The sequence below is a fragment of the Puntigrus tetrazona genome, chromosome 10, assembly GCF_018831695.1.
Source record: "Puntigrus tetrazona isolate hp1 chromosome 10, ASM1883169v1, whole genome shotgun sequence".
In the NCBI taxonomy this organism is placed as follows: Eukaryota; Metazoa; Chordata; class Actinopteri; order Cypriniformes; family Cyprinidae; genus Puntigrus; species Puntigrus tetrazona.
Window position 1 is genome coordinate 9,347,823 of NC_056708.1, and position 14,992 is coordinate 9,362,814.

The following is a 14,992-nucleotide window of genomic DNA, read 5'->3' on the forward strand; positions in this document are numbered from 1 at the left end:
TCAATGGGTTATATTTACACTTCCTATTAATGGCATCATACTGCCATTTACACCTAGTGTTTAAACGTGTCTTTTTTTATTATTAATATTACTATTACGTAATATATATGTAGAATTGCATACTTATATACATTTTTTATTATTGTATAGAATTAAAAGAAAATGAAACAGCAGTGCTAGCACACATGACCTAAGAGTCTGGTGTTTTTGTGACACTGAAAATGTACAGTATGCTACCTGGTCTCATGGCATAAACGTACCTTGGTGCACTTTTTAGCTACGAAGTACGTACCAGGAAGTACAAATCACTGCAGTTTCCAAAAGAAATGAACACTAGAGATACACATAGGTGCATATTTTTATGAGACCAGGTTGATGAGTAGAATAATACAGCGTTATTAAATTAAATTGGCTGCCGAACTCGAGCCGATTCTGTACTTTCGTCTCTAACAATATTGAGCTCAGCATTGTTGGTTCGTTAGGTTAACAGATATCAACAAACCTTCTTCTTCTTCTTACCTTGTGAATCTTTTTGTGTTCGAGATTAAAAGGAAGAGCTGTAGAAAGTCGCAAGACGTGAAAACCTGAGGGTAAATATGTCATTAAGGTTGCGCTGGTGTGTATTTACCCTCTACAGAGAAGGCTGATACACACCTCTCTTCAAAGGTTAAGCATAGACCCGGGTTGTCATTCACTGTTACTGTGTTCTTTCATCATGGGTGAATGGGGGTGTTCACCTCACACTGGGGTGAATTCAGCTCCATAAACTTAGATGATTCCCTTTTTGGAGACATGAGAATCTCTGTTGCGTTACTTTCGAAAGAGCTTTGCTGCTGTCGTACATATCTACATTTATAGTGCTACACGGAAAGGCTCATTCTACTTGTGTGCAATCAGATGCGTTTTCCACACTTCAGTGTTGATTTAGTCACGTGCAGCTTCGTAAATCAAAGATTGGCCAAGCATAGGTACAGTGACAATAGAGTTAGCAGATGCAACAGTAATGCCAGTTTGAATATGAATTTGCATATTTGTGCGTGTACTGTATTTATTATGTATATAAAAATACAGACACATGCATGTGGTTCGAAGACGAAAAAAGGTTTAACCATCATAAAAATAAGTGTATATATATATATATATATATATATATATATATATATATATATATATATATATATATATATATATATATATATAAATATACACATTAAAATGCAATTGAGTGTAACAATCTTGTCAGGTGTATTTACAACAAAAAAAAAAAATATTTATGTCACGTTAAAAAATGAATTACTTTCACCCCAAATACTAATTATCTACCTTAGGTTTTGCCCATTTGTCAGTAATTTTTTTTTTTTTTTTTTTTTAAACACAGTAAAATGTAATATGCTCTCCTATTCTTTTATATATTTAATATGTACAGGTCCAAATAAGCATTTTGTTAGTTTTACATACTGTGTTACACTAAATGACAAAGTAACATTATTTCGAACCAATTTTGACATTTTAGTCTCCAAAAACGTATTTGAAAGCTAGTAGACAATTTACTTACATTTAATGGGCTTTATATGCACATAAAATCAAATTTTCTTTTAACGTCTTTGACCCATGTATATATTTAAAAAAAATGTGTTCTGTTTATGCATTATTCATTACATGAATGTAAACATATACTCGTAAATATCTTCAAAGTATATACTATACATGTGTGTATTTATATATACATAAATATACACAGTATACACACGTCATGTAAACAAAAACGTTGTACTTTGGATGCAATTAATCGCGATTAATCATTTGACAGCGCTAATTCAAAGTATGCATTCTGAAAAATACGCTTTTGAAAGACGCCTATAAACAGCGCCTGCTGTTTATACTAATAATGTTGCTAAAGATAAATGTTACCTCATACAGTGTTCACATTACATTCCTGCGAAATGACAGCATATTTACTTGCAGTTGCTCCCTGCCGTGGCAAAAGATGATGACAGTTGCGTTTTGGACCATGCATGCTTTGGCAATCAAGTGGTGGGATATTTTGCTATTAAAGTGATCACGTCAGATGAATTGCATGAGTACTTTATTACCTCTGCTCTCTCTGTAGCATTTCACTGAATATTTATGACATCACGCAGCACAGTGATTAAAACATTTACAGATGCGTCAGTGAGAAAACACAAAATGCCATAGTGTGAATGGACACCATTTTAGAAGAAGCTTTTGTAGTATGCTAACATTGTATACTTGCGTGGCGTTATTGTGAACTTGGAAAAAGAAAGAAAAATATTGATAATAATGAGCATGCAGGACTGGAGAACAGAGCTAGAAACATATAATAGTTAAATAAATAATAGTAGTATGTCTTGACTGTTAAGGTCAAAACACATATACAATCTGCACATAGTCTAAGTATAGATGAAACGTGTCGTAATAGCCTATTAGCATTATCAACGACACTTTTAATCAGAAAAGATTAATAAAAATTGACAGAGCTGAAAATATTAGGCGGAATTGTGTTACTGACGCTAATAAATGGAATGTAAATCCTAGAAGGTACTTCCACAATGTCACGTCTTTGGACTGTTTTGTCATGTGCCATGTTTTCCGTATACCCACTTTAGTTAATTGTAGTTTATTGTCTTCAGCCGTGTGTGATTAATTTAGTGTTCTACCTGGTGTATTTAAGTCCTGTGATTTCAGTTCAGTTTGTCCAATCTTGTCTTTATGTGCGTGTGATTTTTGTCTTATCTGCCTGCCTGCATTTATATTGTTTATTTGTCTCTGAGTAGATTAAAACTCTTTATTTTCATTTATACTCGTTGTGTGCTCTCGTGCTTATCACACCCGTGACACACAAGTAACCAAAGATCTTGATCCAGGAACAGGTCCTATTTGGGTTCTGTAGCAAGTTAGCTCAGCGTGAGCTGCCTGAGTGTTTTGTGAGAGCTAGAGAGAGTTCTATCACAAAAGAAGATATTTTAAAGAATGAAAGTTCTGTCATTACTCACCTTCATGGCATTCCAAACCCGTTTCCAATTTCTGAAGTCATCATTAAAATAGTCCTCTGTGTGACATCAGTTGTTCAGCCTTAATTTTATGATGCTACAAAATGCTTTTTGTGCGCAAAGAAAACAAAAAAATTACTTTAGTACACTTTTTTCTCTGTAGGTTTTCAGAGAAGACCTACCTTTCTGGGCCATGAACATTTCACTTGCATTGCTATATGCAGGAATGCTCTAGGATATCACCAAAAATAAGGTCTTAACGTGTTTGGAATGACATGAGGATGAATAATTTATTATAGAATTTTTGGGTTAACTATACCTTCAATAATTACCATCAACTATTTGCGTACCAGCATTCTTCAAAATATCTGTTTTGTGCTCACCAGAAGAAATAAACTTGTAAACATAGGGATAACATTTTTCTTTGATTGCTGTGTAAACCAACTATTTTGGGACTGTCTAGTGAAAATGTAGATCTTACAGTGTAATCACGGCAAATACTGCTGATTATTTTATGCACTTAACATATTATGAAGCTTATTGCAAATCATAAATTTGATGAAAAAATCGTCCCATTGATATGTTGTGTCAATACAGCTTATGTTTATGTATGTTTGTGCAATTATGGGATTCGCTGTATGAAGTGTACCTTGATATCAGTCTTAATTTGCTGGTGGGTATGTGGGTGGGTGATTTTAGCACTTCATCAGCCTGCAGGATTGTGGGTGGAACTATGTGACAGTCTGGTGCCGCAACGTCAATATGCTTGTTCTCGGATTGTTGCCCATTTAACTGACTGTGATATGGATTCTATGAGCTGTCTCTTTTCCATGGACCTCCTCTCTGATTTTATGCGCAAGCATGTGCTTTTGCATCTTACACCTGAAGTGATTTAGTGGTCACTTCTTTCTGTTATTCCAGCATAAATTACTTAAGTCTGTAGGAGCAGGAATCATTAGAATTGATGCAGGAAATAGGCAACCTCTGTCTTCTTACAAATCTATGTTGTGATTGATTATAGCCCACCTAAGTCACTGACGACCCACCCACCCATTCTACCTAGTCAGCACATGAAACAATCCCTACCCCCTTTTTCCTATTGGGAAAATGTCAGAATGACCTTGCTTTGTTCCTTTTTCTGGTTTGGACCTCCTGTCTACATAACGAAACAGCACTGGCTTTCTGTTTTTGTATAAGAATCATAGTTATAGGCTAGCAGCTGTTGTGTCAATGTTTTATTGAGATGCAAAAAACCCTACCTTTGATTAATGGTGTATTTTATCATTTCTACCCCCCTAACTGACTGTGACTGCATTTTTTTTGTCCCACCAGTGTTGTTAATTACAAGCCATTTCAGACTCTCCCTAATTGTCTTTTTGGTTTTTTTTGATGGGCAAACGTGCACAGTAAGAAGCCAACACATGGGGAAACATTTCTGTCTCATCTTTTTTTTCAGCTGCACATCAGTCTTCATTTATTCAAATTGGCTTCCTGATTTGGCCATACATAATTCTCAGCAGTGGAGATTTGAAAATTTAATTACTAGAGAAAAGGAGGTACTGCCATCTGCCATTAAAGGACTGAGCCAAACATTTTACTTCTTTGTGTCAATAGACTTTCTATTCATTACACCGGCTTGTCAATTTGTGGTACTTTTAAAGAGAATCGAATTAGGTGTAGGAAACATTACAATGCTTTATTTTTGGTTTCCCACAGGATACTATTCACTGTGGTATGATAGTGGAGGCATATTACATCTTTAGGGAAATGCTCAGAAGTAATATAAAATGTAGCCTAGTAGCTTATTGTAACTAACAGAAAAAATCTGTCTGAACTGGGTGGTAAGATTGAGGTTTTAACAGAAGATGTTATGAAATATGAAGAAACTTGGGGAAATAGTCCACCGAGACCCAACATTTTTAGGGAAGCCATAAATCTGACTTATTGAAAATGTTGCCAAATATTTCACTACTCAACCAAAAGCATTTGTAGCTTTAGCTTGAGTCAAATACATTTTATGCATTTTTCTATCAAGAAAGACTATAAATGAAGATGCACAACTTTTTACTTTGTTTGTGGTGTGTGCGTTTAAGCTGTTTTATATTCATTGAAAACTGCAATGAAAGAGAATTTTAAATCTTATTTCTTACCTTAGATAAAATAAGAATGATGTTTTGCTTTAGATTTGAGAGTCTGGGAAACTAACATTTAGTAAAATAAGAATGAAGCTTTAGTCAGGAAAACTGAGAAAATAAACTTTGCATTTACCCTTTACTCTAAAGGCTGACTAAATAAACTAAAACTAACGCATCTAAATAAATACAAATATTGTGATTGAAATTAAACAACCCATTTGGGCTAGTTTTTGCTGAGGCACATACTGCACTGCTTACAACATGTAATGTCTTATTTGTGCAGGTTTGGCACCAGATGAATGAACAAGGCATTTCAAGGTTTCAAGCTGATGTGATGTCATCAAGTGCATTGCCCTGTTAAGAAGCAAACAAATACAGCTCAGTTCTCTTGAAATAGAAATGGAAAGAATGTAAGATTAGGTTTTGATTCTGCACTCCATCCAAACTGTAAACTTTAAAGCCTAGGTACAGGCACGTGAGAGAACAATACCTTTGATGGATCCAGGATTATCGTGGAGCTTTTGAGAGGGAAGCTCAGACTTATACAACATGAATGTGCAAGGAAAGATACAACCCGGTGAAGTAAACCAACAAGAGGAAATACAGAACGACGACAAGCAGCTTTTGCTAGAAACAGTGGAAGACGCCAATGCCAATCAAATCACCAAAGAGAACATTTATTCAGATGACAGAGAGCATGGCAGCCCACTACCCCCTTTGGTGTCGCACTCTGAAACCCAGGAGAGGATCATTATCTGGGGAACACATGCTCGAAGTGAAGACCCTGAGCTTGAAGAGTTTGAACTGCTGGAGTGTCAAGAGCTAGAAACATTTGTAGTGGAAGAAGAAGAACAGGTGGCCATGCAGAGTGAAAGAAGCAGAAAGGGAGCAAAGCACTTCAGTGACAAAGAGTTGTCATCTACAGCCATCAGCACCACTGTTGGCTCCACTTGGAAAGACCACAATGAAAACCATAGTCTGGATGGAGATGCAAATGAGAACTCTCAGCCCCTTGACCTCAGGACCTCCAGCTCTCGCTCTGGTGCGAACCGGACCCTGAGAGATGCACGAAGTGGTTCTGAGAGCAATGTCTTTTCATCTTCTCTTTTTGCAGTGACCAGCCTCAGTGGAAGTTTAGCCAGTGCCCTGGACAGTGCAGGCCGCACACAGCCTCTCTCTTCCCAGTCCACCAAGTCTACCTCAGACAAAGGCAGGAACCAGCATCCAGCTACGACCGAGTCCTACATCCACTCAGAGAGAAACAGGGAGCTTCCCAGGGATTTGGACCAAAACCATAACTCTACCACACTGCCTCAGGAACCACAATATGACCGAAGTAAGCTAATGCATCCTTCATATGGAGCAGTAAAACTGCAAAAATTTCAAATGGAAACAGAACAGAATGCTGGGAAAAGGACGTCAACCGAGGTGCCGAAAGGTATGGTGAGGGTGCTACCTTCTTGTAGGCAGCTAGTCCGCCCTCTTTCTACTGAAAAACGAATAACCTCAGGATACCCCAGCATAGACACCCAGGTAGACCAGCAACAATCCCACTCCTCAGAGACGGGTCAGAGCCATCCACAAGTGCTGCCGACTACAGAGGTCAACAGCAATCCCATCGTAGACTCACAGACTCCTTCAAATCAGACTTTTACACGAGAAGCCCAACGCTTGAAGAGGCAAAGCTCAGCAGATCGTGCTGCAAGTCCCTCCAGCCTAGAAAGGAAGACTCACTTCAGCCGACGGGCCTACAGCAGTCCAACTAGACCTTCAACACCTCCATCCCCCAAGATCACAAGGTCTCCTCAAAGACAGCCTCCTTCCTCACCTATCAAGACTTTACCTTCTCGAGGTCCTCAGTTGGGTTTTGCTGGGTACAGCTCTGGCTTAAGAGCCCCAGTTAAAACCACAATCAACACTAACATCCATAAAACTCCTCCACAGCAGGCGTCAATGGAGACCTCCCCTCCAAGCAAGTGCCTGCCAAAACCGAAAAGCGTCCGGCCCAAAATCATTACGTACATTCGGAAGACGCCCCAGGTAAAACCCCAGTCTCTTGAAGGAACTTATGAGGTGTCATCCTTACCTACAAGACTCTCAGCATATGGCAACACACAAGCCAAACCATCCATTGGAGATCAAGGGGAAGCCGCTGTGCTGAGTGCCTCGAATTTACTCTATGATAAGTATCGTCAAGAGATGCAGAAAGTCCGGTTATTCTCGCCTGGACTCATGGTGTCTGGGATTAAGCCACCCAGCAACACCATGCCCCATAAAATGGCAGGCAGAGCAGATAGCTTCTATGGGCCTTTCAACAAGCCTCTATCTGCAGCGGTAAGGAATGCTCTAGACAATATGCTGTTCTTTGCTTAAATGCTTTTATGTCTATTTCTACCTAATTGCATGTTAATTAATTACATGATTACTTTTGTGAAATCGAATGCTTTGTTAATGTAAAAGATTGTGAGTATTGTGGAAAATTTAACAGACTACTCACTGAATGCTTAAGGATGAAATATCAATGTTTTAGTTACTTACTTTTAAATTGTAACACTTATCTTCAGTAGACACGTTTATAAACCACTGGAAGAGTTATTGACTGTAGCTTAATGTTTTGTTTTTTTTTGGCAATTTAGGCAGGCAGATCTCCATTAGCTCTTGGGTCTCCAATTTGTGGATCCGAAGACCCTTCTGGACCCTCTATGGGAGCACAGGATATGGGGAGTCTTTATCGTCCATCACGGGGCCTAAGACCCCAGCTAGGTGTTGGTGCTGTAAATAGGACTCCCTCTGCAGCTGCCAAGAGCAGAATGGTCTTAACAAGCCAGCCAAAGTCACCACTGGCCCTCAGTCAACCAATGCAGGCAGTAAACCCTACTACTCAAACCCCTCAGGAACCTCAAGGTAAGATCAATGGTTAATTTTGCAAGACAAAATGAGTCAAATGGTCTTGTTTTATAACTTTCATGTTAAACTGAATGCTTCACATGTTGAGTGGAAACCCAAGCAAGAGCAGTCTTAGAAACTGTTTTTGACTGATGGAATCACCAAGGTTTCGTCCTAAGGACGGAAGTGAATCTAAAGTATTTTGAGATGAATAGATTTAAATAGAAGGAAGGAAGAGAGCTCCATATGAAGTCTTTTCCTCCCTGCCAGCTATGCATTTGTAATTGTTACAGATAAACTCATCCCAGCCGCTAGTCAATGTAAAATACACTTTACCTCCTGGCATTCAGTTGAATATAAATAAAATTCACATTCATCTTTTGCCATGAGGGAGTTCTGTCTGAGCTTAAAAGTTCTAAAGCACACTTCATTTCCCACAACTTTGCCTGCCAAGGTGAAGATATGAATTATTTCATCTTAAATCCACCACCAGCATTGCCATCACCCTTTGTGTTTTTTTTTTCTAGAGGGCATCTGTCTATCTGCATACTGTTATCTCACTGAAAACCTGTGACATTCTCCATTAATGCATGTGAATGTGGTTTTCTTGCTGTTTGGCGCTATTTGTGGTGCTTTGAAGTGCAAAGCAATTAACAGTTAATTCATGCCAATAACTATGCCTGGTCACAATTATCCACTGTAGCTGAGACATGATATGATTTTTATGGTGTAAAGATGCTTACACTACAAAAGATAAAGAGACAGTCTAGTGCATAGGCTTGAGTTTTACTTCTGCAACAATATGTAAGAAGTCAAGAAGTCAAAGCTCTCCTGGTTTGACTCGCTTATCTTGCTAAATCATTTTCCACTGTAGTTATCGTCATCTCATGCTACGTTATTTATTCACACCCTCAAACAATGAAAACATTTGATTCTGGTAACTGGGCTCTCATAGACGAGCTGTTTATGATTTAAATCTTTTTGTAAATTGTCTAATGCAATGAAGTACCATAAACTGAAGAACAAAATCACTGATTGCTAATTGGGCTTTGTTATGTCTTTGGATAACAATCACTAAAATCAGAGGTTAACAGACCGGCAGAGTAACATCTTTTTTTTGTACAACGCATGTTCTTGTTTTTATCAAAATGACACACAGTTTTAGTGTTGCTTTATTTTTCTTTATGTGGTTTGTCATTGTTTAAATGAGGGCTTGATAAAGTATTCTAGTAATGTATTCATACATTTTAACATTCGGTAAGAAATCAATGCGTTCTTGAGCTGCAAGCCATAACAATAAATTTGCATACACGCACACACTTCTTATTTATTCCCAAAACAGATAGGGAAAATGACACCCCTTTGGTGTTAAAGGGATAGTTCACCCAAAAATGTAATAATTAATGATGAGAAGAATATGCAAGCTTCTCTTTTTCATATAGTAAAGGTGAGTGGGAACAGCTTTGGTCATCCTTTAATTTAATTTTAGGAAAAAAATTGAAATAAACAGTGAAAATGCTAAATTATAGCTATGATGGATGACTATTTTGTGTGATCTGGGCAAGTCTGGAAATATTGGGACGTAGGAAGTGGAAGGAACAAAGACGGAGAGGGAGAACAGCAACACATTTATCTTTAATGATCACCCTCACATGGAGGAGAAGCTGCATGCAATTTCATTAAAGACCTTGATGGCCTGGGGTTGGGGTGGGGGGTCGCTGGGGGAAGCGATGGAGCCGGGGAAACTTTGATTAGAGATGAATGGATGAGAGAGGGTCCTTCGCTTTGTGCATTTGCTTGAGTGTGTATGTGTGTGTTTTGATTTGTGAAGAATTCCTATCTGAAGCATTCTGCTGACATTGCAGTCCAATAAACATCTGAGAATGCGACAGACGAAATGAGAAATCGCAGATTGTCATTTAGTATGCGCTACGCTTTGCTGCAATCACAGGGACAGACAGTCGAGGTGCTTTATCTCAGAGAGCAGGAGGGGATCGTTCTCTCCACCTGCCCCAAATTACGACCTTGGGTTGGGGGAGTCTGGAAGTTCAAAGCAAGCCTTGAAGTGGGTCCCTAAATTCACCCCGCGGTAGCTCTTTGCATGAGCATATTTATGTATATTTTTGAGAGCTGAGCTTTGGCCCCTTTTCCTGGGTTTTCCAAAATCTTTTTTTTCATTTGACAGCAGGACAGTCCCTGTGGTGCCAGCATTACAGGTATCTAATGTGAAGATATACATTGAGAAGAACTGATAGGGAAAGCAAAAGACAACATATATTAATCCCATATTAATCCTTTAATTGTATGTAAACAGCATTCATCATGTTTACCGGTGTAATAATTAGCATGCGGGGTAAGGAAAATCCATTACTTTATTCAGTTGAGGCCTTTATTAAGCACTGATATTATAATAATTTGTGCAGCACTGGTTTTAGAGGAACCTATGGCCTCTTAAATGATTGGCCTTCTAGATTAATTAAAAAAGAAAGAGCTTTTGCTAGAGACTGTAAACTCGTGTCAAGCACCAGATGCTGAAATGTCTCTTTTTATGGGGATAAAATTAATAAATTACATTTATTAGGCCAATTCCTTTATTTTTGCTGTAGGCTGAATACATTTGAGTTTGACATCAAAAGATAACAGACAAGAGATTTACATGCCAGCTTTTATTTCTGAGTATTTACATCTAGATCTGACAAAAAACTTTGAAGATATCACCTTTTATTTGAACCCACCCATTTTTCATGTGAGCAAAAGTATTGAAACTGATAAAATGAACATAGATTACAGTGAATAAGGCTTAATATTTGCTTTCAATAACTGTATCAAGCCTGTGACCCGTTGACATCACCAAATGTTTTGCATTCTTCTTTTGTGATGCTTTTCCAGGCTTTCAGTGCAGCCTCTTTGATTTGTTGTTGTTGTTTGATTTGAGAGGGTTCTTCAGGCTCCTCTTATCAGGTAAAAAGGCATACTCTAGGGTTTTAATCTGGAAATTTACCTGGCCAGTCTAAAGCCTTCCACTTCTTTCCACTGATGAACTCCTTTGTTGTTATGGCAGTGTGTTTTGGGTCATTATTTTGCTGCCTGATGAAGGATCTCCCAATAAGTTTGGTTGCATCTTTTTTAAACTGGCATACAAAATGTTTCTTTGAGTTCTACTTGTGAGTTCACATCAGTCCATAAAACTTTGTCCCAGATTTTTGTGGCTCATCTCTGTACTTTTTGGCAAATTCCAGCCTGGCCTTCCTATTGAATGAGTAGTTTGCATCTTCTGGTGTAGCCTCAGTACTTGTGATCATGAAGTCTTCTGCAAACAGTAGACTGTGATACCCTCACTCCTGCTCTTTCCTGACAGCTCTCACAGTGTTTCTGCAGTTGTCTTCCTTGGTCTTCAAAGTCTGTTACTTAGTACACCAGTGGCTTCTTTCTTCTTCAGGACATTCAAAATGGTTGAAATGGCTCCGATTGATTTTCCTTCTTCTCTCAGCTTCACAATTGCTTGTTTTTCACCCATAGACAGCTCTCTGGTTTTCACGCTGATTACACCTCTTAACCATAAATACAATTTAAACAGGCAAAACCTAAATCTGAAACTGTGCGTAGACATTCACTGCTAATTATTTGAATAATCATTGTGATAGGACACACCTGGGCAACAAAATACACCTGTCAGTCACATGTTCCAATACTTTTGCTCACAGTTCCAACAAAGGGTGCTATCTTCTAAGTTGTGTGTCAGATGTGAACACTTGGAAATAAAAGCTGGCAGGTAAATCTGTCTGATATTAATTTTTTCATCTTAACATAATTAATAAATGTTCTGTTCAGTTTTAACGCCTTTCAAGCTCATATAAGGATTGTATTAGCCATCTAAGATTATATGTTTTGGCAAACATTCTGTGTTAAATTGAAACACGACAGTTTCTTTCTCCTTCTATCCTACTATGAGCCTCTTTTAGCCTAGCCTGCTTAGAAATAGTTAATTTCACAAAACTTACTTTCTTTGTTCCTTGTGTTCCATCTGTTTCTCAGCTGAATCAGTCTTGTAATCGTGTATGCCTCATTTTGTCACAGCAGTATTACAAGAATATGTTATGCGTAGTTGTCCTCCATATTGACATATAATGGAAAAGCAGTATGTGACTCTTATTTCCCAAAGCTCTATTTTAAAGTTGGTGTTTTCGGAATTAGTTTGAGTGCTAATCACAGTGTTCTTCACCCTCAGATCAGAGAAAGCCAGTGGCGACTGGGTTAGCCGCTAAATCCCTTCTGCCGAAGCCGGCTCAGTCTCAGTCTGGCCTGCGTCCACCCGGTTACTCGCGTCTCCCACCAGCTCGTCTCGCCGCCTTTGGGTTTGTTCGGAGCTCTAGCGTCTCCTCTGTGTCCAGTAACCACTCGACCGACAGCACACGGAGTGACCCCTGCCGACCCGCATACCGTAAGTTACTGAAACACTATACTATACATTCAGCTGACTTAAATGTACAGTGGGCTCTGAAAGTCCAAACTGAAAATGTTTTCAAATATTTTTACCACTTAAAATATGTTTTCTTTTTGAATATGTTCTAAAATGAAATTTATTTCTGTGATGCAAAGCTGAATTTTCAGAAGTCATTACTGATTTGCTGCTCAATTCCTATAATTATAATGTAGAAAACAGTTGAGCTGCTTAGTATTTGTGTTAAATATATTTATTTAAACAGACACTTCAAGCTAAAATTACCCTCATGTTGTCCCTTTGGCTTTGTCCAGAGTTCATTTCTTTTTGAACATCAATTTTCAAATCAATCTCTGATGTTTCTTTTAAAGGTTGAACCATGTCCTTTAGTGACACTGTTTGGACTTAATGCTAAATATATCTCTGTCGTCTTTACAATCAAGTGAAGATGATTTAATAATTTTGCTTAATAATTGCTAAAAGAATTGTACTAATGAACTGGAAAAAAAAACCCTTCTCCTCCCAACTACTTTCACTAGATGTTACAGTTTATCCAAACAGAGACAATTAGATATTCAATTAATGTCAACACTGAAAATTTCTATAGAATTTTATCAACCTTTTCTGTTGTATTTTTAAAAATAACATTTCTATATGTAACACTTCTTATACATCTAACCATGGCTATATCTACCCTATTTCTTGCTTTTGAATGATTAAAACTCATTCAAGAACATACTGGGAAAGAATCGTCTGATATCTGACATTTGATGGCTTACTTATTATTGCTTATATATTATTATTCCTTTCTTTCTTTTCCTCTGAATTTGGTTCGGAGAGCAAGGAATGTGTTTTTTCTTCAATATTGTGAAACCAGTGTTGTGTGGTTTTTCTTTTCCTCACTTGTAATAACTCTCCGAATGAAAATGGCCAATAAAACAGTTAAATTCAAAAATCTAATAAAATCGTACGTGCTATTCGTATTTTTCACTTTAATTTTTGTCCTAAAAATGTATACGTATTAAAAAATAGAAGTACTTTTGGACCACTGAACGACTGTAAACACAACTACATCTAATGTGTTTGTAGCTGAGTGCATTGTTATGCGAGATCCCTGAAGTACAGTTTTCATAAAAGGGTAATGCTCTATTTTTTAGAGTTAATTATAGTGCAATTTGCATCGTTTTACTAACTCCGCCTACAAGCAGCATGCAGGTCCCCTTTCATTAATATATTCTGCTCGTAACTTCTTACTCTAACATGGAATCACAAGATATTCAGCACAATGGGTGAAAAGCATGAAAAAGTGCAGTATTTTTTTTTTTTCAAGTGTTCCAAAATCTGACTTTTTTTTTTTTTGTTGGCCTTTGTTTTAGGTCACGAAAGAAACTTTGCGTTTGATCCGAGTGGGCTTCTTTCATAACTAGCTCCGTGAGTCAACACGAATAATCCTCAGTATGATCAGAGCTGCTCGGTTCTGCTGAAGTAGATTCTAGTCTGCTCTTAGAGGGGGCCGTCTTTGAAAATTGGCATCTGCGTGCGCCGCATGTGTTTTTAATGCGACCTACATAAGTGATGTTGGCCAGTCTTCTCCTGGTAACAGTTGACGTGGCTGCAGATTCAGGCATCCGGAGTTACATGCGTCACTGGATGAGTTATGTCGTCAAGTCTTTTTATCCTGTAATCACTTGGGAAGAGGAATCCCTCACCGTTCGCGGTCCTGTATGTATGTAGCAAACAGATGCAGTAGAGATATGCTGAGAGAAAGTAAGAGTGAAAGAGGTAGCGTGCTGTGTAGCTATTTTGTCATTATGTAACCATCAGTTTTAGGATAAAATTCAGATAAAATGTTTTACCGTGTCCTTGTTATACATGTATGTACTTACTATACTAATATATTGTATATTATGCATAATTACAAACAAACTAACTGTAAATAAAACCTAATCCTAACCCTATAACAAGCACATTAATTAATATTACTTAGTAATTAATAGATTTAATTTCATCTTCTCTTAATATTTTTGGAATTTTACATTAATTAATTTTACATTGATTGTATCTAATACTAATATTTTTAGCATTATCTATGTTACCAAAAACTATTTCGAATTGTTTTAATTTTAGTTAATAAAAACAGCACTGATGCATGCCCCACTGAATTTGGAGAATTGTTACCCTAAGCATAACATAACATGAAGAAATCATAAGTGTCAAGATAATTTTGGGGCCACTGCAGATATAATTGGGGTCATTCCGAACAGTGTTTTGTATCCACAAAATTTCTAACATCATTTATCTCAGCATAGTCATGTTCTAACACACTGTGATTCTGTTATTATAGAACTCATTACTGAAATTTCCATAGCGAGGCTCATTATTCTTCTAGGGCTGCGATTCATTTAGTGTGCATAATACTCGGTACAGCCGTGCGATCCATACATGCGTTGCCTGTATGTATCAAATCTATTTATAGCCATCATATTTTCACAATCCTTCCACACTATTTAATATGTAAG

The 14,992-nt window shown here is 37.6% G+C and overlaps 1 protein-coding gene across 3 annotated transcripts in view; it reads left to right on the forward strand.

Moving 5' to 3' along the window:
- The window catches only part of mtus2a (microtubule associated tumor suppressor candidate 2a), a 63,905-nt gene that overhangs the window by 21,999 nt on the left and 26,914 nt on the right, over nucleotides 1-14,992 (forward strand). For all 3 annotated transcript variants that reach the window (XM_043251085.1, XM_043251084.1, XM_043251086.1), the window contains exons 2-4: nucleotides 5,430-7,480; nucleotides 7,783-8,050; nucleotides 12,261-12,473. In XM_043251085.1, the coding sequence (XP_043107020.1) occupies nucleotides 5,696-7,480; nucleotides 7,783-8,050; nucleotides 12,261-12,473 (2,266 nt within the window). In that variant the 5' untranslated portion in view covers nucleotides 5,430-5,695. The remainder of the gene's footprint in view (nucleotides 1-5,429; nucleotides 7,481-7,782; nucleotides 8,051-12,260; nucleotides 12,474-14,992) is intronic.